At 39.9% G+C, this 27,681-nt stretch overlaps 4 protein-coding genes across 4 annotated transcripts; 2 read left to right on the forward strand and 2 right to left on the reverse strand.

The window, feature by feature from the left end:
- The first annotated feature begins 273 nt into the window (after positions 1–273).
- LOC129732433 (uncharacterized) lies at positions 274–1,498 on the forward strand. Its single transcript, XM_055693325.1, has 2 exons — positions 274–738; positions 1,189–1,498. Exons 1-2 carry the CDS (start codon positions 539–541, stop codon positions 1,334–1,336), a joined length of 348 nt encoding a protein of 115 aa, XP_055549300.1. The 5' UTR covers positions 274–538; the 3' UTR covers positions 1,337–1,498.
- A 577-nt stretch (positions 1,499–2,075) lies between these two features.
- Positions 2,076–27,250, forward strand: LOC129716649 (zinc finger protein 69-like). Its single transcript, XM_055666485.1, has 5 exons — positions 2,076–2,138; positions 2,214–3,212; positions 21,824–22,438; positions 22,571–22,881; positions 26,719–27,250. Exons 1-2 carry the CDS (start codon positions 2,076–2,078, stop codon positions 2,838–2,840), a joined length of 690 nt encoding a protein of 229 aa, XP_055522460.1. The 3' UTR covers positions 2,841–3,212; positions 21,824–22,438; positions 22,571–22,881; positions 26,719–27,250.
- Positions 18,502–20,924, reverse strand: LOC129732416 (zinc finger protein 226-like). Its single transcript, XM_055693301.1, has 3 exons — positions 20,585–20,924; positions 19,983–20,464; positions 18,502–19,916 (listed from the first exon to the last, which is right to left on the reverse strand). The coding sequence occupies exons 2-3, from the start codon at positions 20,189–20,191 to the stop codon at positions 18,980–18,982; spliced, it is 1,146 nt and encodes a 381-aa protein (XP_055549276.1). The 5' UTR covers positions 20,192–20,464; positions 20,585–20,924; the 3' UTR covers positions 18,502–18,979.
- LOC129716650 (zinc finger protein 668-like) lies at positions 20,191–20,838 on the reverse strand. Its single transcript, XM_055666486.1, has 2 exons — positions 20,585–20,838; positions 20,191–20,464 (listed from the first exon to the last, which is right to left on the reverse strand). Exons 1-2 carry the CDS (start codon positions 20,836–20,838, stop codon positions 20,191–20,193), a joined length of 528 nt encoding a protein of 175 aa, XP_055522461.1.
- Positions 27,251–27,681: the final 431 nt, after the last annotated feature.

The raw sequence follows: 27,681 nt of genomic DNA on the forward strand, positions 1-27,681 counted from the left end.
TCAGCTGGATTCTTATCCGGTTTTATGATTGGAGCAATTTTTGCATTTTTCCATAATTTGGGAAAATATGTAATTTTGAATCAGCAACTGAAATTTTTTACTAAAAATTCCATCGTGCTCTCAGGAAGATGTATGATTAATATGTTGAAAATTCCATCGTCGCTAAGTGCTGTCATATTTTTGAAATTTTTAATAATAGATTGAATCTCATTCAACTCAGTTTCAATTATTTCTGCAGGTGAAATCTCCATTTCAAACGTCCACGACTGGTAGTTGTGATAAAAAATCTCTTTATTTGAGTATTTATTTCCTGTCACGACCTATTCTAGATGCGGAGTAATTTACTACATCAAGGTAAACAGTATGCTTTTAGCGTGCAGTTTATGGCATGTTTTTGTTTACTAGTTCGAGTCGGTAGAATATTGATGAGTTTTGTGTTGCTACTTTCTAAAGCTAAATGAGCTAAATCGAGTGAATAAGTAAGCATTATCACATCAAAGCGATATTTCGATTTCAGCACGTGAACTGTTTGTGCGGAATGAAGGAATCCAGTCTAACAAAGATGGAAGTATCTACTCCAACAATCAAGCAAGAAGAGCTATTGATATCCGACGATGTAGCAATAAAAGGGGAATCGACTGTAACAAACGCCCTGAGGAAAGGTTTAACTGATGTGAAACAAGAACCGGTTATGGACATTATCGATGATGTTGAGATTACACCAGCTTTCAGCTCCAGGTAACTTTGTGCTCGTTTTTCGGATTCAATCGGTATAACTTCATATACAAATTATTCGAAAAATTAAAATTTTTCAAGTTTTCGTTTGAAAATACGAATGTATAATTCAGCTGTTTTCTTATGTTTAAAACACCCACTACTGCAGTTAGTGTTTTCCATGTAATTTTGTTTCAAGATTTCTAGAAAATATATTTTAGCAACGTACAAGGAGTCAGCATTTCTGCTTCTACTTTTAAAAACTTAAAAAACTCAGCTGACAGTCTACACCAAAAACCAGGAGAAAACTAAATACACCGTAAGGGTTCTGGAGTTCTGGAATACAAAGGATAACCAACATAATTTGCTACGAATGCAATTTCAAGCTCAATTGGAACCACTGCCCTATTCCAAATCGTACCTAAACAGGAAAAATCAAAACTTGAAATTTAATGGAAATTTTTTTCTTTGCAGCAACTCTAACAATTCGGAAATGCGCAATACCGATGTTGGTGATCATTCACACAAAAAGAACGCTTGTGAATTCTGCAATAAAAAATACAGCTCAAAACTCAACTTGGAGAATCATAGAAGAATCCACACCGGTGAACGAACACGGTGAACAGAACATTCCCCACTGCTGAAAGTTTGCAGCACCATAAAAATGCTCATACAGGAGACCGGCCTTTTGAATGTGACATATGCAAGCGAAGGTTTTCCCAAAAATCAACCTTAGCGTCCCACATGAATTTTCACCGCACAGATTGCCCTTATAAGTGTCTGATATGCGATAAAAAATGTGTAACTAGATATCACCTCCAGCAACATATGCGTAGTCACAGCGTTGCAAAGCCCTTCAAATGCGACATCTGTGATGCGTCATACAAGAGTCATAGTGCTCTGGAGAATCATATGAAGATCCACAAGGTCGATCCCTCCCCTGGGTAAGTATTGACATGTTTAAATTTAAAACTCAGCCCTCGAAAGGGAAACAGATACAAAGCTGTGGGAATGTGAACAACATCGATTTAACTAAGAGATGAATGGAGCAGGATTCAGTACATAGAAGTATTATTGCTGTTAAAAAGCATCACGTTGCTTGAAATCAAATATTTCTGTGTAGTCATTGTGCTTTTTTTGATATTCAAATATATTTTCATTTTGTCTCGCGACAAAACTCAATTTATCACGCTGATCGTGAACCAATTTATTTTTTATTTTTTCTATTGCAGTGACGCTGAACGTTCTGAACCAAATCGAAGTGTTGGGCTCCCCAAGTACACATGTGACATATGCGGTAAACAGTACAAATATATGAGACCACTTCACTTACATACGAAGCTCATCAGAATACCACCGAGATGAACACCTACAACTTAAACCTGCACGAGTGTACGATTTGTGGAAAAGGAAGACCGAGTAGAGTATCGCTCATAAGGCACATGGTTTCTCATACTGAAGAACGACCTTTTAATTGCGATATTTGTGGTTCATCATAGAAGACAGCTTACGATGTGGAAGTTCATAAGAAAACGCACACGCAGGGACGGTATGAATGCGAAATCTGCGGAAAAAAGTTTCCATATTCGACCCCGCTGAAGCGGCACATGAATTGTCATACTGACGGACGGCCATTTAAATGCAATATTTGCAATCGATCATTAAGGTCAGAATCTACTCTAAGATTTCATAAGCTTACACATAGTTCAAAGCGTGAGAGCTTCACATTCGAGCAAAATCTTGTCGCTGCTCACTCTGAAGAACAACTTCTCAATTGTGATATTTGCGGTTTATCGTTTAAAACAGCTATGAATTTGAGAAAACATAAGGAAAAGCATTCCTCGGAAATCCCCATTCAATGCGAAATCTGCGAGAGACAATTTCGAACTCCTTACAAGCTAAGGCAGCATATGCTAACCCATACTAATGAAAGGCATTATGCGTGCAACATTTGCAGCTTATCACTCAAAACAAAATGTAACCTGCAAGTTCATGAAAAAGCGCACTCGGAGGAACGACCTTACAAATGTGATATTTGCACTTTTTCATTCAAGACAACTGCTTCGTTAAAGATGCACGGGAAAACGAAAAAGCACCTCTTTCGAGCACAACTGAATCACAAATAAAAATGATGGTATTTTTGGGTCGGTTTGTTACTTAACGCCGTAAGAGTAATAAATACGTATTTTCAACGAGAATCTCAGTTGGTTTGAGCTAACACACAACTCCAGAATAATGATTTTTTGATAAGTTTCCAACACAAAGCGGGTTGTAAGGGGGTAATGCTCATTAATTCTCCCGGCCTGTCTCTAAGCTTGTCGGACGATAGTCCGGTAAAGATGGTTCTTTGAACCAATCCATCCGAGATGAGACGCGGGCAAGGTTTGACCCTACGCAGATTGCAGAGCTGGCGAACTGCAGCCATGGACTGCTACTCGGATGAATACAACTCTTGAGTACAGCAAAGGCCACTCCACGGCCTGGGACTGTTTGGTAAGGTAAGTTGAGAAAGCAGTGAGTTCTCCTTAGCTGTATGATTATATACATTACTTTGTTCACCTTATTTTTACTTCAACATGATATGAACAAAATTGGGTAACTTGGACAGATTTTTTACTCTACGAATATACCAAGCATAAATAATGTTTCTACAAAAAAATATTCTCCTTATAAGAAAAATCATAACATTTGTGAGATGAGAAGGGTCAGAGCCGGATTTAAGGGGGGGCCCAGGGGGCCCGGGCCCCGGGCCCCCACAAAACGAGAAAAAGTTCTTTTCGATATCAAAAATGAGATTCAATCAAAAGTTCAATTTACAGCAAGAAAATTCAAACAGACCATTCCAATCTGAAACTTTGCTTCAATGTTATTTTTTTGGAAGCGCCAATATCACAACTAGGGTAGGGAACAGCTTAAGCAGTAGCTCCTATTTTAATCAGTCGAAGAAAACAGGCCTCAAACTCCTGCATTTTGATCAATATCGACAATTTCAATGATGGAAACGAAAACTTTGATTGTCTAGCTGTCTTACGAATATAAGAAATACCGTTAATCACAAAGAAATCTGTGAACAATTGCAATTGAAATAAATCGACCTATATTGCAGCCATTCAGGAGCCACTTCGTGTGCTGAAAAAAAACGTCTGCAAAACAGATGGAAACTGCTTTAAATAGGTTCGGGGTGATTGGAATAGTGTCCCTCGATTGGTAACTTTGATTGATGATTATTAAAGTTTGCTAACTTAGTTTCACAATATGAAAACAAGTTGTGATAGAGAAAACGATAGAGAACAGATTAATATACTATTGTTCGAGTTTCACCCAATACATTTCGAGTATTTCGTCTGAATACACAGGCGGTTCCTAAAGCTGCTTAGAAAATGTTCCCTACTCTACATCCATAAGAGTTCACTTCCGATTCTCTTGGAATGACACACAATTACACATCATTTGAATCGAACCAGCGCTCATGGGAGGTTAAGCGGAGAAAGAACACAATCTAGAAGTTTTTTTTAAGCATTGCTGTTGATTCCAAATAAAAATAAGTTTACTTGTCCGTGCGCAGATTTTATTGACCTGCAGATGTGTGTAGTTTTTTCCTAGTTTCTGTAGATTATTGCCAGGGTCGCCTCATATTTGCGCAGTCTTTTTCAAATTGTGTGCAAATTTTTGCCTGTGGATCACAATTTTTCAAATTGCGGTAGAATTTTTTTTAGATATCAAGAAAAAATTTTCAGATTTCAGATCTGGCTGTAAACAGTAAGCAAGCATCGAATTTATTATTACATTTGTTCAAAATGTGCGATCGCCACAAACCCCGCGTGTATATCAAAGTGGAGCTCAAAAAAAAAAAAGATTACACGAAGAAAAAAATCATAAACTCGTTAGTGCTTTCAAAAATCATCTTATTTGAGGATTTATTTGAGCCTGATACCCCGTTCACACTACACTGCATATTACCTGATATCGGGCCATTCGTGCTGTCGAGGCCATAGCACCATGTCATATCCATATCACCTGATATTCCATACAATCGAGCTGTCATTGGATATCACCTCGGCTACTGGTATCGCGGATATCATGTTCGAAAACCAATAAAAACTAGATTTGCAGCAGTTGGCAACAGTTGGTAAATGTCAAACCATATCATCTGACTGTAGAGTGAACACCCGAAGTGATATCCGATATCATCTGGCGATATCAGGTGATATGCGGCGTAGTCTAAACAAGGCATAATGATCTCGAACGTAACTGGAGAAAGGTCTTTTTCGAAGATGAAGATGATTGAAAATAGGTTTCGTACGACTATGAACTTAGCATTGTTGAGTTGAGAGTTCGTTATACTGAAAGAGTTGAATGTTGATTATTTATTTAATAAATTCTCTGAAAAAAAATCTAACAAATTTTTGGTAACTTTTGAATACGATTTAATCGTACGATAAAAAAACGGTTTTGTTTTTTTTCGGGGCCCCCACTGTAAACTGGGCCCCGGGCCTCCACAATCGTAAATCCGGCTCTGAGAAGGGTAATGAAAAATCTCGCGAAGTCTTGTTATACTATGGACCAATTTAAAAGGCCTATTTCCAAGATCTGGCACAAGATGCCGATGGACCAGGTGCGTGCCTCGTGTTTTTTTTTTAAATGTCGCTAATATGTCGTGAAGGTTCTCAATAAACACTGCTTCAATAAAAATTAATTCAGGAAAGAATATCTTGCGTTTTTATTTTTACAGCACATTTTTAAAGTGTATTTGTGGAACAATGGGCTACACACGATGAGACCAGTGAAAGCCCTGGTTTTGGGAGGGAAGCAAAACCTTGCGATATTCGCTCGGTCAAGTGACCCCCGCTCTAAAATCGTAAGTGCAGCCAACTCCTACCGGCTGTTTACTCGACGCGTCCCATGTTAAGAACCACATTTTGATGCAGGGCTGGAGCGGGTGGGTGGCGGGTCCGGTGGGTTCTCTTCACCGAATCGTTGATGTTGGGGTTTTACATCACTTTAGAACAATTCGGAATGCTGCCATCTTGGCTATTTCTAGAGGGAGACCGGTGTAGAGAACTGATAGCGGCCGGCACCCCCTTGCACTGGTTCTGTATTAACTTGATGGTTCGAGCCGAAGCCGGGGGGGGGTCTCGATAGGCTGGTATCAAAAATGTTAAATAAATAAATAAATAAATAAATAGATCGTCACCTCTCAAACAAATTGCAAACGTACGAATTAAAAGGTCAATAACTACTAGCAACTGCAATTTAGATGAAGTTTTGCATAATCTTTCAAATCATAACAACCCCAAATATAAAATAGCTGAATGATTATTATATATGAACTAAAGCAACAAAACATAAATCAATATTATAGAACAACAAAAGAAATACCAGCCAATCGGGATAGTTAGGATTATATTATACACATACAACATACACAGCATCCATCACACACAGGCATCATAGTAGATAAACATATAATATAATCATTTACTCACTTACGCACACAGAGAGCACTAATCATAAAGCAAGATTTTCGTACACATACCTGCATGAACAAACACTATAACACCCTTATGTTGCGAGATAACAATATTAATCTTTTCTTTTCTTTTTTTTCCTTCTCTTCCTCTATCCTGATTCCTGCATGATCCTGAGCCTATGAGCTATTAATAAACAAAAAGTAAAGGTCTGAAGTGGAAAAAAAAACAGGAAGAAATAGGAAGACATAGGAAAACTTCGAAAATGAAAACGGAACTAGTCCAAGTACAGGAGGGTATACTGGAAGCGTGCATAATACCAGGAGATGGCAATTGCCTATTCATCACTTGCGCACCAACTCTGGAATAAGGCTCCAGGATTTGAGGAACACGCACACTACACGAGAACTCTACGTGCTTTAGTAGTATCCTTTCACAAAGAACGAAGCAATCTATGGTTAGACCAGCTATTCCCAAAAGCGGTCACGATTTTTCAGAAAGAGGCAACCACGATGCAACCCATTCAGTTGGTGAATCATTTCTTAGAACAACTGTCAAAATAACGATTCTGGAGAGGAGAGGAAAGTAAATATGCAATAGCAAAATCGTTTGGCTTCAAGATAACGATATATAAAGAACACTCAAGCAGAATTGAGATAAGCGCAGGTGAAAATATAAGAAATTGTCTGAATATCGTTCATCGAATGGCGAAAAATGGCGACTATAATCATTATGATAGTATACTTTTTTTTTTTTAAGGGGGGATTTGTTAGTAGCTTAAGTATTTATGATAAATATTAGTAAATAATGAGTATGTGTGTCCAATCACAAATGGTGACTTCTCAACACTGTTAGAAATTTGTAATTTTAATTGTTAGGATTTGTTTGCTTTCGCAATTAGGACTTATCATTCGTAGGGATTTAAACCTACTTGTCAGAAAAGGGGAAGTAAACTTACAACTAACTTAATTGCTAACTTATTGGCTATAAAGAGAGCTTATCGTAGCAATTGAGGATTGCAACGATTTTTGTCGAAAATTGTTAATAATTTTATTTGACATAGCTTCTAATGGTTCAACACCAGTAAGTCTATGTAATTCGAGTGTACCAAACCAAGGAGGACGCTTCAAAATCATTTTCAGAATTTTATTCTGAATCCTTTGGAGCGTTTTCTTCCTTGTTGAACAGCAACTTGACCAGATCGGTACAGCATAAAGCATTGCTGGTCTAAAAATTTGTTTGTAAATCAAAAGTTTGTTCTTTAAACAAAGTTTAGAATTCCTGTAATAAGAGGATATAAACATCTCGTATATTTGATGCACTTGGCTTGTATACTCTCAATGTGCTCTTTGAAAATAAGTTTTTTATCATAAATTAGTCCCAAGTACTTAACCTTGTCGGACCAACTTAAAATAACCCCATTCATCTTGACAACGTGATTATTGTTTGGCTTGAGGAAAGAAGCCCTAGGCTTATGAGGAAAAATTATCATTTGAGTTTTAGAAGCATTGGGAGAGATTTTCCACTTTTGCAAGTAGGAAGAAAAAATATCTAAACTTTTCTGCAATCGACTGCATATGACACGAAGGCTTTTTCCTTTTACGGAAATGCTTGTGTCATCGCAGAACAATGACTTTGTGCATCCTGGAGGCAAATCAGGAAGATCTGAAGTGAATATGTTGTACAGGACTGGACCCAAGACTGAACCTTGAGGTACACCTGCTCTGACAGGAAATCTATCAGATTTTGAATTCTGATAGACAACCTGCAGAGTTCGATCAGTAAGATAATTTTTTAAAATTTTGATTAGGAAAATTGGAAAATTAAAAGTTTGCAATTTCGCAATCAAACCTTTATGCCAAACACTGTCGAATGCTTTTTCTATGTCTAAAAGAGCAGCTCCAGTGGAATAACCTTCAGATTTGTTAGCTCGTATCATATTAGTAACTCTGAGCAATTGATGAGTTGTGGAATGCCCATGGCGAAATCCAAACTGTTCATTTGCAAAAATTGAATTTTCGTTGATGTGTGACATCATTCTGTTAAGAATAATTCTCTCAAACAGTTTACTTATTGAAGAAAGCAAACTGATTGGTCGATAACTTGAAACTTCAGCTGGGTTCTTATCCGGTTTTAAAATGGGAGTAATTTTTGCATTTTTCCATAATTTGGGAAAATATGCAATTTTGAAGCAGCAATTGAAAATTTTCACTAAAAATTCCATTGTGCTCTCAGGGAGATGTTTGATTAGTATATTAAAGATTCCATCGTCACCAGGTGCTTTCATATTTTTGAAATTTTTAATAATTGATTTAATCTCATTCAAGTTAGTTTCAATTATTTCTGCAGGTGAAAAATTCTGGGAAGAAATTAAATCAAATTGACGTGTGACTTCATTTTCAATTGGACTCACAAAATTCAAATTTGAGTTATGAACACTCTCAAACTGCTGAGCAAGTCTTTGAGCCTTTTGTTCATTGGATACAAGAAAACGTTCACCATCTTTTAAAACTGGAATAGGCTTTGAAGGTTTCTTAAGAATCTTCGACAGCTTCCAAAATGGTTTTGAATATGGTTTCAATTTTTCAACTTTAGTCTCAAAATTTTGATTTCTCAGAAGTGTAAATCTATGTTTAATCTCTTTCTGTAAATCTTTATAAATAGTTTTAAAAACAGGGTCACGAGAACGTTGATATTGACGTCTGCGGACATTTTTCAAACGAATTAGAAGTTGAAGATTTTCGTCAATTATTGATGAATCAAATTTCACTTGAGCCTTTGGAACAGAATAATTCCTGGCATCAACAATTGCACATTTTAATGCTTCCAAAGCGGAATCAATATTCAGTTCGTTTTGCAAATCAAGCTCATTATTGAAATTTCTCTCAATATGAGTTTTGTATCTTTCCCAATTAGCCTTGTTATAATTAAAAACAGAGCTCATAGGGTTTAAAACTGATTCATGTGATAAAGAAAAAGTTATTGGAAGATGGTCAGAATCAAAGTCAGCATGTGTGATCAAATCACTACATACATGACTTTGATCTGTTAGCACCAAATCAATTGTTGAAGGGTTTCTTACAGAAGAAAAGCATGTAGGACTATTCGGAGACAAAATAGAATAGTATCCTGAAGAACAATCATTGAATAAAATTTTGCCATTGGAATTACTTTGAGAATTATTCCATGAACGATGTTTAGCGTTAAAATCGCCGATTATGGAAAATTTCGAACGATTTCTGGTGAGTTTTTGTAAATCACCTTTAAAATAATTTTTGAGCTCGCGTGTGCATTGAAATGGTAAATATGCTGCGGCAATAAATAAAATCCCAAGTTCAGTTTGAACTTCAATTCCCAAAGTTTCAATAACTTTCGTCTCAAGATGGGGAAGAGCACGATGTTTGATTCGGCGATGAATAACAATTGCAACTCCACCGCCGGAACCCTGAATCCTATCATATCTATGAACCACGTAATTGGGATCATATTTTAATTTTATGTTAGGTTTCAAAAATGTTTCAGTAATAATTGCAATATGCACATTATTTACTGTTAAAAAATTAAAAAGCTCATTCTCATTGGCCTTCAATGAGCGAGCATTCCAATTTAATATTTTAATTGTTTTATTTAAAATCATTGCTAAATTTTAAATTAGAAACAATTTTAATAGTAAAATTTGTGCCTATTTGAATGGCTTCAAACATTGATTTTGCCTGCAACATGGCGTTCATAAGATCGAACATTGCCTGTTGCAAAAAAGAAAGTTTACCTGCCGTAATAGGCCCCAGGCAGTTGACATTAGAAAAAATATTTTCGGCAGCAATATTAGCTGGAGTAATAGGTGTACAATTATTTTCTAGCGTGTTTTGCTTACCCATATTAACGGTCATTTTCGAACTACCAACACTAGGCGGTATAATGTTCGAACTACCAGTAACCTGTGCATAAGTTAAACGGGTATGCAAAGGAGTAGGTAAACTATGCGTCACTGGTACGCTTGGAGAATTTTGTTTTGAAGTTGGTTTTAATTGAGAAATTGAATTTTGTTTACCTTGCCTTGCCTTAACAATTGCTAAACGGACTGGGCATTGATAAAAATTTGACATATGGTTGCCGTTACAATTCGCACAGCGAAAATTTTTACTCTCTTTCACAGGACATGTGTCCTTTTTGTGAGAAGAGTCTCCACAATTAAGACATTTTTGGTCCATGTTACAGAATTTGGAACCATGGCCATAACGTTGGCAAGTACGGCATTGGGTGATATGCTTTTCACCTCCGCCATACTTTCTATAAATTTCCCACTTTACACGCACATTATACAATGCATGTGCTTTTTCAAAAAATTTTAAGTTGTTAACCTCATTGCGGTTAAAATGAATTAAATAATTAACAAGGGAAATTCCAGTTCTCTGACTGTTTTCGCCTCGTGATTTTTGTTTCATTAGAATTACTTGGGTAGGGGCTATGCCAAGTAATTCTGTTAAAGTAAGTTTGATCTCATCAACGGTTTGATCGTTGGTGAGACCTTTCAAGACAACCTTGAACGGCTTGGCGTTCTTGGTGTCATATGTAGAAAATTTGTACATCTTGTCAGTTAAATACTGAACAAGACGATCGCGACCCTTTACTGAGTCGGCTAATAAGCGGCATTCACCTCTACGGCCAATTTGATAGGTAACTTTAACGTCAGAAACAAACGTTGAAAGTTCCTTTTTGAATATATTAAATTCAGAAGAAATAGTTACCACAATAGGTGGAACTTTCTCCTTTTTTAAAGATTTTATATTTTGTATAGTTTCATTATTGGTAACTTCCATTTCACCAGCTTCTTGCTCAGGCAAAATATCAAAAGGATTGTCACTACAGACACTCGATGTGTCAGAAAGAGATGCCTCTCTTTTCCTCCCCGCAGCGATGCGAGGTTTCTTTTTCCGTCCAGCCATTTCAGGTGATACGAAAAAAGTTAAAACAAATGTTAAATTTAAAAGTAGGTAGTCTTGAGAAAGACTGATGGGAAATAACTTTCAGGTAGTGTTTAAAAGACACACTGACAAAACACAAACTTTGAAGCTATAGGCAGTCAAAGACCAGTCCACAAGCAACCGAAAAAACGTCTGATCTGTAGGACAGTTCAAGACGCACTGTGATGATAGTATACTAAAAATAAATCCCACTCAAGCACCGAAACATCGACGGCATCCAGTGAATAATAACGCCAAACTGAACTCTGCTACTTCCACGCAAGTACCCACCCTCACCGTACCTCATCGAGACAAGGATGTCTTTAACCCAAACAATTCCTCTGCCGAAAGTGCTAGGCTCTCCTCTGCCGAAAGTGCTAGCTTTCCAACAAGTAGCTTCAATAACCGACCACGAGATAACGCAACAAACTATACCCGCAACTGAAACTGAAGAACCCACATCAGACAGGACACTTATTGCCGCTACCTGGAACGTGTCCGGGTGTTCGCAAGTCAATGACCGCGATAATATAGATGCCTCCTTAAAAGAACAAGAAGTGAGAGTAGCCTGTCTGCAGGAAACACGTATGGCGTCATGTACCGTTCAAACATCAAATTTCGTCTGGTTCAATGTAAACCAACAAACACAAACATCAGCTAGGATGGATGGTGGCACATCAGTCCTTGTTCATCGCAGGAAGTATAACACAGCGGACTTTCACAGGATCACAGATAACATCTGCATGGTACGGCTACCTATCTTTGGCGAAGACCTATATGTAATCTCTATCTATGCCAGATCGATGGGGTCGCGAGCGGATCCGGAAATAACTAACCTGATCAGATTCCTTAATGGAATGAACGAGAATCAAAGGGCTAACGTTCTCATAATGGGAGATCTTAATGCTCACATCGGATACAGGGACCTACTACCAGAAGAACGAAGTATAATTGGACGCCAACTCTACCATCCTGAATGTAACGCAAACGATGAGATGCTGAAAGAACTTTTGCGATTATTTCGATACAAAATGTACAATACATTTAGCCAATGCAAAAGTGTATTAACGACATGGAGCAGAGGATCTCGCTTCTCACAAATTGATCACATTATTATGCCGGTAATAAGAAGATTTTGGTTGGCAAATGGCTGGACACGTGTAACTTGAGACCCTAAGGTGGCCATTCACCTCTGTCCAGCAACTCCTATCCCAACCTCCATGTGGTGCCGACCGGAATACGAGTAACCTTAGCGGAGATCGGGTAACCAACCCCGGTGGAAACTATGGCCGTATGCTGACTGGGGAGAGGGTCGTACGCGGCTGTATCCCCATAGGGGCGGCGTACAACAGCGTCTGACCCGGAGCGGGCGGCTGAATTATGGAATGCTGTATCTCGCCAGCTACACCTAAGATGGCAGCCCCATCAGCAGGATGTAGGTATCGCGACCCTGGTAAGGTAGCATACCGAAACCTTTCATCAACCACGAACAACGAATTTAGAAATACGGAACGGATCAATCGGCAAAGACCTAGGCTACGAACACGGAAAAAGATTACGGTAAACGATTGGAAATTGGGTACTTGGAACGTCCGATCTCACAATGAACCGGCGCGGGCTGGCTTGCTTGCTCGAGAACTACAGCGGCAGGGAGTCAAAATCGCAGCGATTCAGGAGGTTCGGTGGCCAAATTCCGGAGAAAGGGAATTCCGTGCAGCAGACCCTATTGCACGCACTTCTTCCAAGTACCACATCTACTACAGTGGCGGCAAGGCAGCGGAACGGGGCGTCGGTTTCGTAGTGCTGGGAAATCAGAAAACAAGAGTCATCCGGTGAAAGCCCGTAGATGACCGTATATGCGTGTTGAGGATTAAGGGCAAATTCTTCAACTACAGCTTAATCAACACCTACGCACCGACAAACGACAAATCCGATGAAGTAAAAGATGAGTTCTATGACAAGCTTGAGCGAATCTATGACGAGTGCCCAAAACACGACGTGAAAGTCGTCATCGGAAACGCAAACGCACAGGTTGGGAGGGAGGAATTCTTCCGTCCGGTCATTGGAAGGCATAGCCTCCACTCGTCAACCAATGAAAACGGCCTGAGGCTAATAAACTTTGCCGCGGCCAGAGGAATGGCCATATGTAGCTCCTATTTTCCACGTTTGAATATTCGAAAACACACCTGGAGACATCCAAATGGAGAAGCCTGCTCCCAGATCGATCACGTACTGATTGACGGTCGGCACTTTTCGGATGTTACTGATGTTAGGTCTTTTCGGGGACCAAACATTGACTCTGGCCATTATCTCGTCGTTTGTAAGATCCGCGCACGGTTGTCGAACGTGCTGAAATCTCGCACAGAGAGGACGACGCGTTTCAACATTCAGCGGTTGAAAGCTGATGGCGTGGCAGCAGAATACGCCAGAGAGCTGGATCAACGGATCGCAGAACAGCAGGAGGAAGGAGTGGAAGACATAAATGGGCTGTGGAGCAGTATTCACGGCGCCATCGAAACGACTGCGAGAGAGGTGGTAGGTACGACGCGTGGAAGACAGCCTAACGGCTGGTTCGATGTCGAGTGCCAGAGAGCGACAGATGAGAAGAACCGTGCCAGGAGCCCCATGCTCACTGCGGCTACGCGTCAGAACAGAGAGAGGTACAGGATGGCAAGAGCTGCTGAAAATAGAACCCACCGTCGGAAGAAGCGCGAGTACGAGTACGAGGACAGCTATGCTCAAAACGACGTACGGAGATTCTATAGAACTGTCAACAGAGTCAGAAGCAGGTATTTCCCGGTGCCGGTCATGTGCAATGACAAGGACGGCAACCTGCTTACTGATAAACCGACGGTTGCAGCCAGGTGGAAGGAGCATTTTCAGGCGCTATTGAACGGTGAGGAGCCGGATGAGCAGAGCAGGAACAGGATGACGTTATGAGTGACGAACAAGCTGTGGAGCCACCAACACAGGAGGAGGTGAAAAAGGCGATTAGTGAGCTGAAAAACGGCAAGGCCGCTGGGAAGGACGGTATCCCGGCCGAACTCCTAAGGCGGGAAGCGAGCGGCTGTACTATGCGATCCACCAGATAATACTAAGGATCTGGGTGGATGAACAAATGCCGAACGACTGGTTGGAAGGCCTCATATGCCCTATTTATAAGAAGGGCCATCGATTGGATTGTGGCCACTATCGAGGGATAACGTTGCTCAACTCCGCATATAAAGTGCTCTCCCGTATCCTGTTCTCCAGATTGAGACCGTTAACGGAATCCTTTGTTGGCGAATACCAGGCTGGTTTTCGACAATGGCGTTCCACGACGGATCAAATCTTCACCCTGCGACAGATCCTCGATAAGTTCCGGGAGTGCAACTTATCGACTCACCATCTGTTTGTGGACTTCAGGGCGGCGTACGACTCAGTGAAAAGAAATGAGCTGTGGCAGATCATGTTGGAACACGTTTTCCCTACGAAACTAATAAAGCTGAGTCGTATGACACTGGAGGCATCAAAATCGTGCGTGCGGATAGCTGGCGAGACATCAGCCGCGTTCGTAACGTTGGATGGACTGAAGCAGGGGGATGCGCTCTCCAACCTACTATTTAACATCGCTCTTGAGGGTGCAGTACGAAGAGCAAACGTCGAAAGAAACAGTACGATCATCACGAAATCTCACATGCTTCTTGGTTTTGCGGACGACGTCGATATCATCGGTATCAACCGTAAGGCCGTGTTGAAGGCGTTCGTACCTTTTAAGAGAGAAGCAGCGAGATTGGGACTTGTCATTAACTCTGCCAAAACGAAGTACATGGTAGCTGGCAGAGAGCGTGGGAGTCCCCGTGGTGTTGGTGCTGAGGTGGAGATAGATGGGGAACGATTTGAAGTGGTTGACGAATTCGTTTATCTTGGTACGCTTGTGACATGTGACAACGATATGAGCCGTGAAGTGAAACGACGAGTTGCAGCTGCGAACAGGGCCAGCTAAGGTCCCGTAGTTTGCAAACTCGCACAAAACTAGCGCTGTATAGGACGCTGATACTCCCGGTGGCCCTTTACGGAAATGAAGCATGGACACTGAAGGAAGCTGATCGACGAGTGCTCGGAGTTTTCGAGCGTAAAGTTCTGCGATCGATACTTGGCGGTAAACTGGAAGATGGAGTGTGGCGCAGACGCATGAATCACGAGTTGTACCAGGTATACAAACATGCTGATATAGTGAAGGTAATACAGCGGGGCAGGCTTCAGTGTGCTGGACATGTAGCCAGGATGCCTGATGAGAGAGCCGCCAAAACTATCTTCAGTAGAGAACCAGGAAGAGGCCGTCGACTCCGTGGTAGGCCTCGCACGCGGTGGATGTGCGCGGTGGAAGAAGATGCACGATCTGCTGGTGTACGGGGAGACTGGAAAACGGCTGCCCAAGACAGAAGAAGCTGGACATCTCTAATTCGTTCGGCCCTAGACCGGTGAACGGTCCGTTAGCCAAAAAAGTAAGTAAAGTAAAGTAAGTAATAAGAAGATTCCAGTTACCGAATATACAATGTCTTGATGCAGCACCGGGTTTTTCGGACCACAAGCTTCTCCTCCTGAATCTGAAGCACCGTAAGAATCAAGATACGGCAAATCCATCAAATGGAGCCACAACATTTTCGGCTGCGAGCTGTGCTAGTGCAAACATATGATGTAAACTTACTAAAACACCACTCATCGTCAAGAGAACGTTATCACAGTGTACTAACAAGTCAGATGACTAACGCAGAGAGCATTATGAACCCGACGGCTTTGTTAGCTAAGCTTGTTGAGAGCATCAAAAATGCGGCTAAGGTTACACTAAAGGTAAAAAAATCGCCCAAGACTCCTAGAAGGTCGCGCGCTGGAAGAAAAGTAGAACACCTGCAAAACCTACTGAGGAAATATCCCAACAACCTGTCACTGAAGAAAGCTCTGAAGACTGCGAAAAAAGAAAAGGATAAAGCTTACCACGAACACCTAGACGATAAAATACACAATTTTTTCGGAAACATCAGCAAGGGGCCACCTTTAGAACGAGTCCGTCTAACATTCCGATATCTTAAACACCACCGACGCCGCCAGAATAAAAAAAAGAACAAATACATCTCTATACGCGAATGGGAAGACACTTTGCAACAAAGCGCTAGCACACAAGACATTCCGTTGATACTCGAAGATGTCCCTCCCTCACCGGAATCAGGACCGACACTGAGTGCGTAGAAAGAATTTCTCTCACGCTAAAAAACAACACAGCAGCTGGTACAGACGAAGTGAAACAGGAACTGATTCGCTATGGGCCGGAGAGCTTACTACATCAAATACATAGGCTGGTATTACACATGTGGAGTTCAAACGAGACACCGCGCAGAATAATAGAGACGTTACAAGTACCGATACCTAAAACAACAAGCCCCAAAGGACCTGATGAATTTCGCCGAATAACACTGTGCCAATCCATCTATAAAATTTATGTTCGATTCTTGCTAGAACAATTGGAATCTTTCTTAGGTGAGGTACCCAACTATCAATTTGCGTACCACCGAAATCGTTCCGCAGGAGACCAAGTGTTTATCGTTCGTCAGATTCTCGACGACCGCTGGAGAAAAGGAAAAGTCACTTACATCTTATCTTTGGACCTACGACAAGCATTCGACCGCATAGATTTAACCCGTGTACCACATGTTCTCAAAGAGCTGGGAGTACCAGCGTACCTCGTAAACAGAATCATAAGATGCTGCATGACAGAAAGAACAACGCTACAATGGTTCGGACAAAGAAACAGAAGAATACAGCAAGGAATGAGGCAGGGATGCCCACTCTCACCTAAACTTTTTGTGTATCTATTGGACCAAGCGCTAATGCGAATACAGCGAGAGATGCCAGAGTTATTACTGGGACAAGTTGACCGAATCAAGCTTCCTTGTTTACGAGTGTACGCGGACGACATAATTGCCATACTAACCCACATCTCGCAAATAGAAAGGCTGATAACAATATTAACTCCAGCTCTTCAAGCATTCGGGTTAGAACTAAACGTTAATAAAACGGAAGTTGTTATACGGGACCCGTCAGTAACGGTGGCACGAGAACCTCCCCACGTCGAAACTTTTGGCCCATACATCCTAAAGGTAGTGACAAAAATGAAGTACCTAGGCACATACCTCACCAGTTCCTTAAACCGAAAAGAAGCAGTAACGGAACGCATCACGAAGGCTCTCAGGGTATACAGAAGTGTATTGAGCTTCGTGAAAAACTTTAAAGTGCAATGGAGAACGACGAGAAAAATATACCACACGGTTATAGCTCCGATCGTACTGTACGGCCTGAAAGTAACCACGCTCACGAAAGAAAATCGTGACCGTCTTCGAGACATGGAGTCCGCGATAGTCTTAGATTTATACCACAGCTCTAATGACAACCAAACCGAAACAGAATCTAGAATTAAAAACGTAGAAGTCATGTTGGAAGGAATTACAATTATAAGGAAAAAAGAATCGCCAGATTCTTATACTGGGGTCACGTACAAAGGATGAACGACGGACAGATACAGAAACTAGTGGCGGAATACAACATTCCAGGACCATTAAAAAGGGCCGTCCATGTTTAAATTGGCAGTATTGCGTAGAACAGAACGTATTATGCACAGGAGTATCAGCTGAACACATCCGTTACGTAGCTGAGGACAGAAATAGAATAAAATCATTCCTTAACAACATGAAGAATTCAATATCTGAAGAAGTGTCAGAACTGGAAGAATACGTGGAGGACTTCCTTGGTTTTACTGACATAGAAGACGAAGAAACGTACCCAGATCCGCAACATGATCATCTCCACTTGGAAACATCCGATGATTCTTCGTCGGAGACCGATCTCGAGTAACAAAACAAGAACAATTGAAGGACACGTGAGTACGGAAAGTCTTACACAACAAAAGGTGAGTAAAAATAAAAATAATAACAATGCATTTAATTTGTTCACTAAGATCCCAAATTTTTCCAAAATTTTTCCCAAAACATTTACAAATGCGAGTGAATAACGATGGGGGTGGGATTAATGAGTTAATGTACCAGAACCTGGCCGGACATTGCGCCTACCCAAGGGAGGACCCGGATACGACCACCCATGTGAGTCTAGAGTATCGCACATGCTGACACGTGCAACGGGAAGGATCAAAATAAGTGTATAGACCAGGGGTTAGTCCCCAGATATGCTAACTTAGCGGAAAGCACGGGCTATACATTTAACAATGACAATGACATTTTAAAAGTGTATTCGAATTCATTGAAATAAATAAAATGTTGCATTGTTGGTGTTACGATAAAAACAACAGACGTAATAATACCGGTCACTTTACAAAAACAGAGATGATTTTTTCATTTAAATCGACCATTTATTGCAACAAATTACGAGCGTTAGGTCTTCCTTATTATCTGGTTGAATGGATCCGTTCGTACTTAACCACTCGATGCGCTTTAGTGAAGCTACATGCAACTTGTTCGGAGTCTTTTTCAATCACCTCTTGTGTTCCACAAGGCAGTCCTCGTATATCATCTTCCAAGCAGTTGTATGTCGGTGACCTGAAGCTTCACCGGATCATCACTTTCATTCTCTATTGCTCGTGATTTTATTTTCCGATCACTTCAGGAAATTCCTCTTTATGTTCCACCCCGACATAGAACTGTGTATGGCCAGAACAATTCACCTTAACGAACAGCTTTTGCCCGAGGGCCTAATGTTGCATGGTAGGAACTAAACAAAACTCCCTCGTTAGTTCTACCCGTAAAATTTGTCAGTAACGAATCGGCCTAAAACAATATCGACTGGTCATTTTTCTCTTTTGACTAATTTTTGCCTTAGGTGCTTTGTCTCGTGCACCTTTAACGCGGAACTGGTCTTGTATGTATCACCACAAATATCACACTTAAAAGGTTGTTCTTCCGAGCAAAGATCCGGCTTCAAATTATGCGTTTTTCCATGAGCCTGTAGTTGGTAAATCGACTTGAACGATGAACTACAAATATTGCATTTGAAAGGTCGCTCGTTAGTATGACATAGCATGTGCTGCCTCAGTTTGTAAGCAATTGGAAATTGTTTGTCACATATTTCGCATTTATGCAAGCTATCCGAAGAATGCTTTTCTCTATGTTTTTTCAAGTTTATAGGCGTTTTATACGATGAGCCGCAAATATCGCAATTGAGTAGTTGTTTTTCAGAGTGCGCCACAGGATTTCGCTCGGTTGTAAAGCTCTCCTGCTTTGCATTATGCTTCAGTTTATGATTTCTTAGATTGTGTTCCCACCTCAATGATAGACCGCAAATATTGCACTTAAAAGGCCGTTCATTAGTATGACAAAACAAGTGCCGCATCAGCCTGGATGGAACAAGAAACCCTTTTCCGCAAATTTCGCATGTATACGGTCTCTCGGAGGTGTGCCTTTTCTTATGGACTTCCACATCATAAGCCGACTTGTATGATGAACCGCAAATATCGCAATTGAAAGGCCGTTCTTCAGTATGACAAAGCATGTGCTTCATGAGCAATGCTCTGCTCGGATTTCCTTTTCCACAAACCGTACACTCGTGCTGCTTTCTGTTTTGGGTTTTATGTTTAGGTCTCACAGTGGTGCTCTGATGAAGCCTCAGATGTAACTGAAGTGGTCTCATTTGTTTGTACTGTTTGCCGCATATGTCGCAGGTGTATTTCGTTGAACCATCGCTTCGGCTGTTACCAGCCTGATTTGGGTCCAAACCTTCTGTGTTGCTGCAACAGAAACAAAATCCATCCAATTCATATTCTTGACAATTTTTGGTACAAGTAAATACTTACCCTGGGGAGGGCTCGACCTTGTGGCTTTTCATATGATTTCTCAGAACATCACGCCTCTTGAATGATGCATCACAGATGTCGCATTTGAAGGCTCGGACATCGCTGTGAGTGTGCATATGTCGTTGGAGATGAGAACTAGTTGCGAATGCTTTATTGCAAACCGAACATTTATGAGGACAATCTGCGCGGTGTGTCTTTTTGTGGGCCATTAGATGTGATTTTTGGGAATAACGTCGCTGGCATATGTTACACTCGAAATTCCGGCCACCTGCATGTGCACTCTTATGGTACCGCAAACCTTCAGCTGGCGAAATGTTTCACTGCAGATATCACACGCAAAAGGTCGTTCCTCGGTGTGAGTTCTTGTATGATCCTTCAAGTTGCATTTCGTTCTATATTCCTTGTTGCAAAATTCACAAGCGTACTTTTTTCGCGAACGATCTCCAACAGCGGTATTACGTATTTCAGAACTGTCCGAGTTGCTGCAAAGAAAAAAGTAAAGGTTGTTCATGTTATTCCTAGCTTGCATTGACCCAAAATTCGGAAGTTTTGTACACGAATTGAATAATTCGCAGTTTTGAAAACCAAATAACTAAAACTACCTGGAGCTAGAAGCGGCAATTTCGTCGCAAGTTGCTGTAGTCTCATCTTCACCGGTGAGGTCCGTCACAGGTTCTTGTTTCACATTAGTTAAACATTTACTTGGGGCGTTCCCTACAGTCGGTTCACCAGAACATCGATTGCTGCTAATGAACGGGATTTTCCCTTCTGTAGCCACAGCGTCGGATATTATTAGCTCCTCTACCTTTATTGTAGGAGTGAATCCTTCCAACTTCATTAGGTTTATTTCCTCCATTCCGATAACACGGAACAAAGTAATCATTTAATGCCTCGTTAGTTTCACTCGTTTCACTAGAGTTTAATGCTTTTCTGACACGAGCTCATAAACAAAACATGTCATGCACGCTGAGAGCATACTTTTCAGCTTGACGTAAAAATTACCCCGAAAAAAATGTACTGTGCGAGTGTAACCACTGAAACAATCTCACCTGTTCATATTATATGGGAGTGTTATAAATTTGCACTATTGGAACTTCCAATCAAAACAATGTGATCGAAAATGTGTCATAGGATCGTCTGATAGACTCACATTACTACCAAGCTTTTGAATTGGATAAGAAAACCCTTTAAAAACTAAAGAACATATAATCCATTAATCTCATTGGAAATGCCATAATTTATATCTTGACATACAACAACAATTTCATAGGAAAATCTCATGCATTCCTTGTTATTACCCTATAAAAATAACTTCACTAAAGGGACTGTTTCTTTCATATGATATGTACATGGAAACAAATCGAAGTGTTTGTTTATGAATGATACAAGAATTAATTATAAAAATAATATTTATTTTGACAAATTTGTACTTGCTTGTTGACTGTTAAACGGCAATCCTACATGCTCGGCCATTTTTACTCTAAATTGGGTAAATTTTGACTCAATTTCGTTAAAAGTGGTTCTACCTAAACAGAGTAACCATGTAGTTACTCATTTTTGAGTAGCATGGATAAATGTCGAAAACTGAGTACTACTTACTCATTTAGAAAAAAGCATGAACTAGCCAAACTGAGTAACTGTTAGAAATTTATTTAACTGTTACTCAGTTTCGTTAATTTGACTTCACTACGCAAAAGAAAACATTAGGAAATTCGGAAATTAAAATTTGAAAACAACATAAGAAAAATCGTTAAAATGTTGTAGATTTATTTCCCATCAAGTTACCTAATTATTAATATTTTATATTATTACCATCTTTCGGATTGCTTCGCGTAAAAAAGCTACAACTCGGTATAAGTATCATGGAGACAAAGCCCAGCACTAGGGAAGGCCCAAATGTGGATAAATCAGCGCTGTGTTTATTGTCCGGTGTTAGAGAGGTGCCCACGTATTTAACTTCAAGATTGCTTCCATCCGAGCTTTCATCGTACAAGGAACGAATTCCTTCTGGTATTATGACTGTAAGGGCCGTTCCCACCAACAACCTAGCACCAAACTGTAATATACATACAATTCGATAAAGAATAGTTAGAAGTATATCCGTTAGGTATAAGCATAAATGTCAAAACCCTGCCATAATGTTTGGCTATGTATGTTGCTGAGGTTTGCTGATAGCTGAATAAACAGCAATCGATCTCTCTGGTTTTGATCGTCAACGTTAACAGACGCGTTTTTATAAACCGAAATCCCCGAGTAGTTTCATCTTTAACATTGGCGACGAGGATAAATCATTCCAATTCGTAAAGTGACGCGTGTTGTGCGAGAAGTACAGGCCGAAAATTTTTGCTACAGAGTTGTGTACGGGCGTTATTTTGGCAGATCCGTTAGCGTTGGACGAGCGCCGAGAGGGCAAAGTTTTTTTTGCTGGATCCACCAGATTTGAAAAAACTAGCACGGTAAGTGGATTTGCTAGAGAGCCTTTGAAAAATATTGCAATTTAATAAGAAGCTAAAACTATTGAAGACATTTTGAATCGTGGCTTTGTGGTAATTTTTCTTTTGTTTTATTTCCTTTTGTCTGTAACAAAGCCGGTTGCAAGGCAACGCTTACAGCATCGGCTGAAAATCAGCGTGCGCTAAACTGAGGCTTAGCTTAAGCTGAATTGAGCTACATTTAGCTGATTGTAGTTTAGATTATTTGAGAGATACGAGTGGCTATTTACGACGTCGTGCATTGAAAAGTCCAGAAGCCAGGAAGATAGCAGCAGTTGGATAGAGCGTTGCAGTTGGATAAATAGCGGTTGAATATACAGTAGCTGTTGGCGTCTTTAACGATTATGCGGAATACGGAAGTCCTTCAGCAATGGCGTTAATGGGGACCATCGATCCTTACGTTGTAGGTACGTCTTTTTCAAATTATATTGAGCGACTTGAATATTTTTTTTCATGTAATAATATGTTTTCGAAGAACTTAAATTGCTCCACCCAGGAATAGATTTAAAAACTCTTACATATGAGGCTATCACGAAAAAGCTAAAAGAACGCTATGATAAAGTGGAGTCAGATACTGTGTTGAGACACAAGTTTAGGTCTAGAAAACAAAGTGAAGCAGAATCTGGTGAAAATTTTGTGCTTGCTGTGAAACTACTCGCAGAGCAATGCGACTTTGGAGAGTTTCGCGAGTCAGCAATTAGGGATCAATTGTTATTTAGCGTGAATGATAAGCGCTTGCAAGAGAAGCTTCTAGAGGTGGACAATTTGACTTTAAGAGTCGCTGAAAGGATGATTAAGAACAAAGAGGTAGTGATGTCGGCTACTAACGCTTTAAATTCGGAATATAATCCTCACGTTAATTCTGTGCGGAGTCGTTTAGGAAATCCAGAACCACAAAATCTAAACTACAGAAGTCGTAATGAATATAGAGGCAGGAATAGGGAGAACCAATGCAACTTTAGAGCCAATGACAGACGTGACAGAAGACGATCGCGCTCAGGACATAGAAACTCTAGCCGTGGAAGGTATGCTAATTTCAGCTGCCATTTTTGTAACCGGAGAGGCCATATCCAGAAAAATTGCTACCGTTTCAAAAATCAGAGAAAAGGATCTGTGAAATTCATCGCAGAGTCGTCTAGTTCAGATATATGCATGATTATTTTAAGAGACTGAGGGAAGACTATAACAGCGATAGTGATTCTCCAGGTGATTATCCCTGTCTTATGATAAAATCGGTAAAAAGGATTAGCGAACCTTGTTTCCTAGAGGCTAATGTTGAGAGTAGGTCGATAAAAATGGAAGTGGATAGTGGCTCATCAGTCTCTGTAATAGGAAAATTCGATTTTAATAAACATTTGACTAATGTTTCTTTGAGGAACAATATGCGAAAATTAGTGGTGGTAAATGGGTCAACGTTAGAGATTTTGGGAAGTGCTTTTGTGAAGGTCTCAATAAACAATAGAGAAGCTTTGATGAAGCTTATTGTCCTGAAAAGTTTTCATCAGTTTACGCCATTGATGGGAAGAGACTGGCTAGATATGTTTTTTAATGGATAGAGGCAGCGTTTCTCTAATACTTTTTCATTGAATTCTATTGTCCAAAAAAATTGTGCTGAAGTGGCTCTGAAAAATATTAAAACAAATTATAGAAACATTTTTGACAAGGATATGTCCACTCCTATTGTCGGTTTCGAAGCTGATTTGGTGCTTCGTGAAAACACCAATATTTAAAAAGGCGTATCAAGTACCCTATCGCCTGAAGGAGAAGGTTGATAATTATTTAACACAGCTAGAAAAGGATAAAATCATATCACCCATAAAAACCAGTCTGGGCCTCACCAGTTGTAGTCGTAATCAAAAAGAATGACACCATTAGGCTTGTCATAGACTGTAAAGTTTCTATCAATAAGGTACTTATACCCAATACATATCCTTTGCCTACTGCTCAGGATTTGTTTGCATCCTTATCAAACTGCAACTGCTTTTGCTCATTAGATTTGTCCAATGCTTATACTCAACTAAATTTATCCGAGAAATCACGAAAGTTCGTCGTTATAAATACAACGAAAGGGCTTTTTACATATAATAGGCTTCCTCAAGGCGCTTCTCCGAGCGCTGCAATTTTCCAGCAAATAATGGACACAATTTTAAAGGGACTTGACTTCGTTTACTGTTATTTGGACGACGTGTTAATAGCTGGAAAAGGCTTCGAGGAGTGCCATAAAAAAATTTGATTAGTTTTGGACAGATTGAAAAATGCTAACATAAAGGTTAACTTTGACAAATGTAAATTTTTCGTAAGTGAACTGTTGTATTTGGGACATATTATTTCTGGAAATGGTCTCAAACCAAACCCGGATAAAGTTGCAACAATCCAACAATCTAAAATACCCGAAAATGTAACTCAATTGAAAGCTTTCCTGGGTCTTATAAACTATTATGGTAAATTTCTTCCTAATTTATCTACCACTTTATGTCCATTGTATAGTTTATTGACGAAAGATACTAAATATGTGTGGAGTCGTTCATGTGACAAAGCCTTCAACGAATGTAAAATACAGTTGCTCAATGCTAGTATCCTAGTTTTGTACGATCCAAAAAAGCCAATCGTAGTCTGTACTGATGCTTCATCTTATGGGTTGGGAGGAGTATTAGCGCACGTCATAGACGGAGCGGAAAGGCCTGTAGCTTTTACTTCCTTTTCGTTGAATACAGCACATAAGGCATATCCAATTCTACATTTAGAGGCCCTTGCAATAGTTTCAACGATAAAGAAATTTCATAAATATCTGTACGGTCAAAAATTTACAGTCTTCACGGACCATAAGCCGCTTTAAGGCATATTTGGAAAATCGGGGCGCAATGCAATTTTTGTAACTAGGTTGCAACGGCACATTATGGAACTGTCCATTCATAACTTTGAAATCTTGTACAGACCATCTGACAAGATGGCCAGTGCTGACTTCTGCTCCCGATTTCCACTCAACAATGAGGTCCCACAATCCGATGAAACGCATACCTTGCACAGCCTAAACTTTTCACCAGAACTTCCTTTAAACGCTTCTGTGATTGCCAGAGAAACTGAGGTTGATAAATATCTTCAGCAAATACTCTCTTTTACAAAACACGGTTGGCCGAAACGATTGAACAAAAGTTACAGAGTTATTTATTCCCAAGTCCAAGAATTAGAAATAATTGATGGGTGTTTAGTTTTCCTGAGCCGTGTAGTGATACCATTTTCGCTACAAAATAAAATGTTAAAACTACTACACGCAAACCATGTGGGCATTATAAAGATGAAGCAGTTACCCGCATAATCAATAACCATAAAACGTGCCTAACACCTAGTTCGGGATATAGTCCCGACTGTATGGGGTATCGTTAAACCATATGGATTATCATCCGTTTATGGTTATTGATTATGCGGGTAGCCAGAATGCACATTTACTGGTTCGGTATTAACAAAGATATCGAAAACCATGTAAAAAATTGCGAAGTGTGTGCTAAGATAACTTCTGTGTCAGGGCAACATATCACATATGAATGGACACCATCTATCCGTCCTTTTAGCAGGATCCATGCGGATTTTTTTTACCATGAGAGAAACGTCTTTTTGCTTATTGTGGACAGTTTTTCGAAATGGTTAGAAGTAATATGGATGAAATATGGCACTGACGCAGAAAAAGTTATAAAGAATACAAAGTTTTTTTTTGCTAGTTCTGGTCTTCCGGATGTTGTCGTGACGGACAATGGACCACCGTTCAATTCCCAATCATTTATTTCTTATCTTGAAAGACAAGGAGTAAAAGTAATGAAAAGTCCACCCCACCACCCACAAAGTAACGGCTAAGCAGAACGTTTAGTAGCGAAAGAAGTTTTAAAAAAATTTTTACTTGATTCCGACATAAGAAGTTTGAGTCTCTAAGATAAATTAGATTATTTTCTGTTTAATTACCGTAACACCTGTCTAACAGATGGAGGAGATTTCCCGTCTGAGAGAGTACTATGCTACAAACCAAAACGCTTTTAGATTTGACTAACCCAAGCAAAAGTTAAAAAAAAATGATTAAACAGCCACTAATCGGCGAGAAAAATGACCAGGTACATTTTGAAGATACAAGGGCTGATCCATTCAATAAATTAGTCTCAGGAGATAAGGTTTATTACAGAAATCATAATCTGAACGAAACACAAAAATGGTTGGAAGCAAAGTTTATTAAAAGAATTTCTCTAAATGTTTTCCAGATCTCGATCGGATCAGTTTTGATCTCGGCCCACAGGGGGAAACCCCGAACATAGGCGCAATATGGCGTTTCGGGTGATGAACCACCACACACCCTTGGTTGGCCAGGGCTTGAGAAGGAGGTACGAAGACTCTGATGACGATGAACCGTTTCGGGGATTTTTGCCATGTTCACCAACACCTCCACCTACAAGAAATGAAGTGCATCCCAAAGGTATTGCAATCGAATGATTCCAGAACCTCGCTTGGTTCTTTTCGAAACTACCCTACAGAAGGCGTACGAAGATCAGTCAGGCCCAGGAAAAAGAAGTATGATGGAAATTTTGTTTATTTTAAGTAACTATCGATTGATTTAAATTACCTAAGTGAATACATTACTTTCGAATCTATGCTTAGCTTAAGAAAATAATTTTGTAAATATCAGTAGCTATATTAAGTTGTAAAAAGTTTAAAAAGTAGTTCAAATTTAAAGGGAAAGGTATTGTAATATACATGCAATTCGATAAAGAATAGTTGTTAATGTTTGGCTATGTATGTTGCTGAGGTTTGCTGATAGCTGAATGAACAGCAATCGATCTCTCTGGTTTTGATCGTCAACGTGAACAGACGCGTTTTTATAAACCGAAATCCCCGAGTAATTTCATCTTTAACACAAACATATACACATTTTTAGTTTTTCCTCCAACAACATCACGATTAAAAGTATATTTCCAGCTATACAGGAACCAACTTGTATTACAAAAAGAATTAGCATTACCATCTCATCCATGATTTAAGAATATGGATCTGACCACTCAAATAGCTTGATCAATATGTTACAAAATCAATGTAACAAAAACAGAAGTTATTCGAACAAGCGGACGTGTCCGATGTTTTTATGCACTCATTCTTCGCGTTTCGTTCCCTCACTACTGCAGCACACACTTATTCGACTTGTGGCTCATATATCAATAAGCCGATTTTTT

This window comes from Wyeomyia smithii, chromosome 1 (assembly GCF_029784165.1).
Source record: "Wyeomyia smithii strain HCP4-BCI-WySm-NY-G18 chromosome 1, ASM2978416v1, whole genome shotgun sequence".
NCBI lineage: Eukaryota > Metazoa > Arthropoda > Insecta > Diptera > Culicidae > Wyeomyia > Wyeomyia smithii.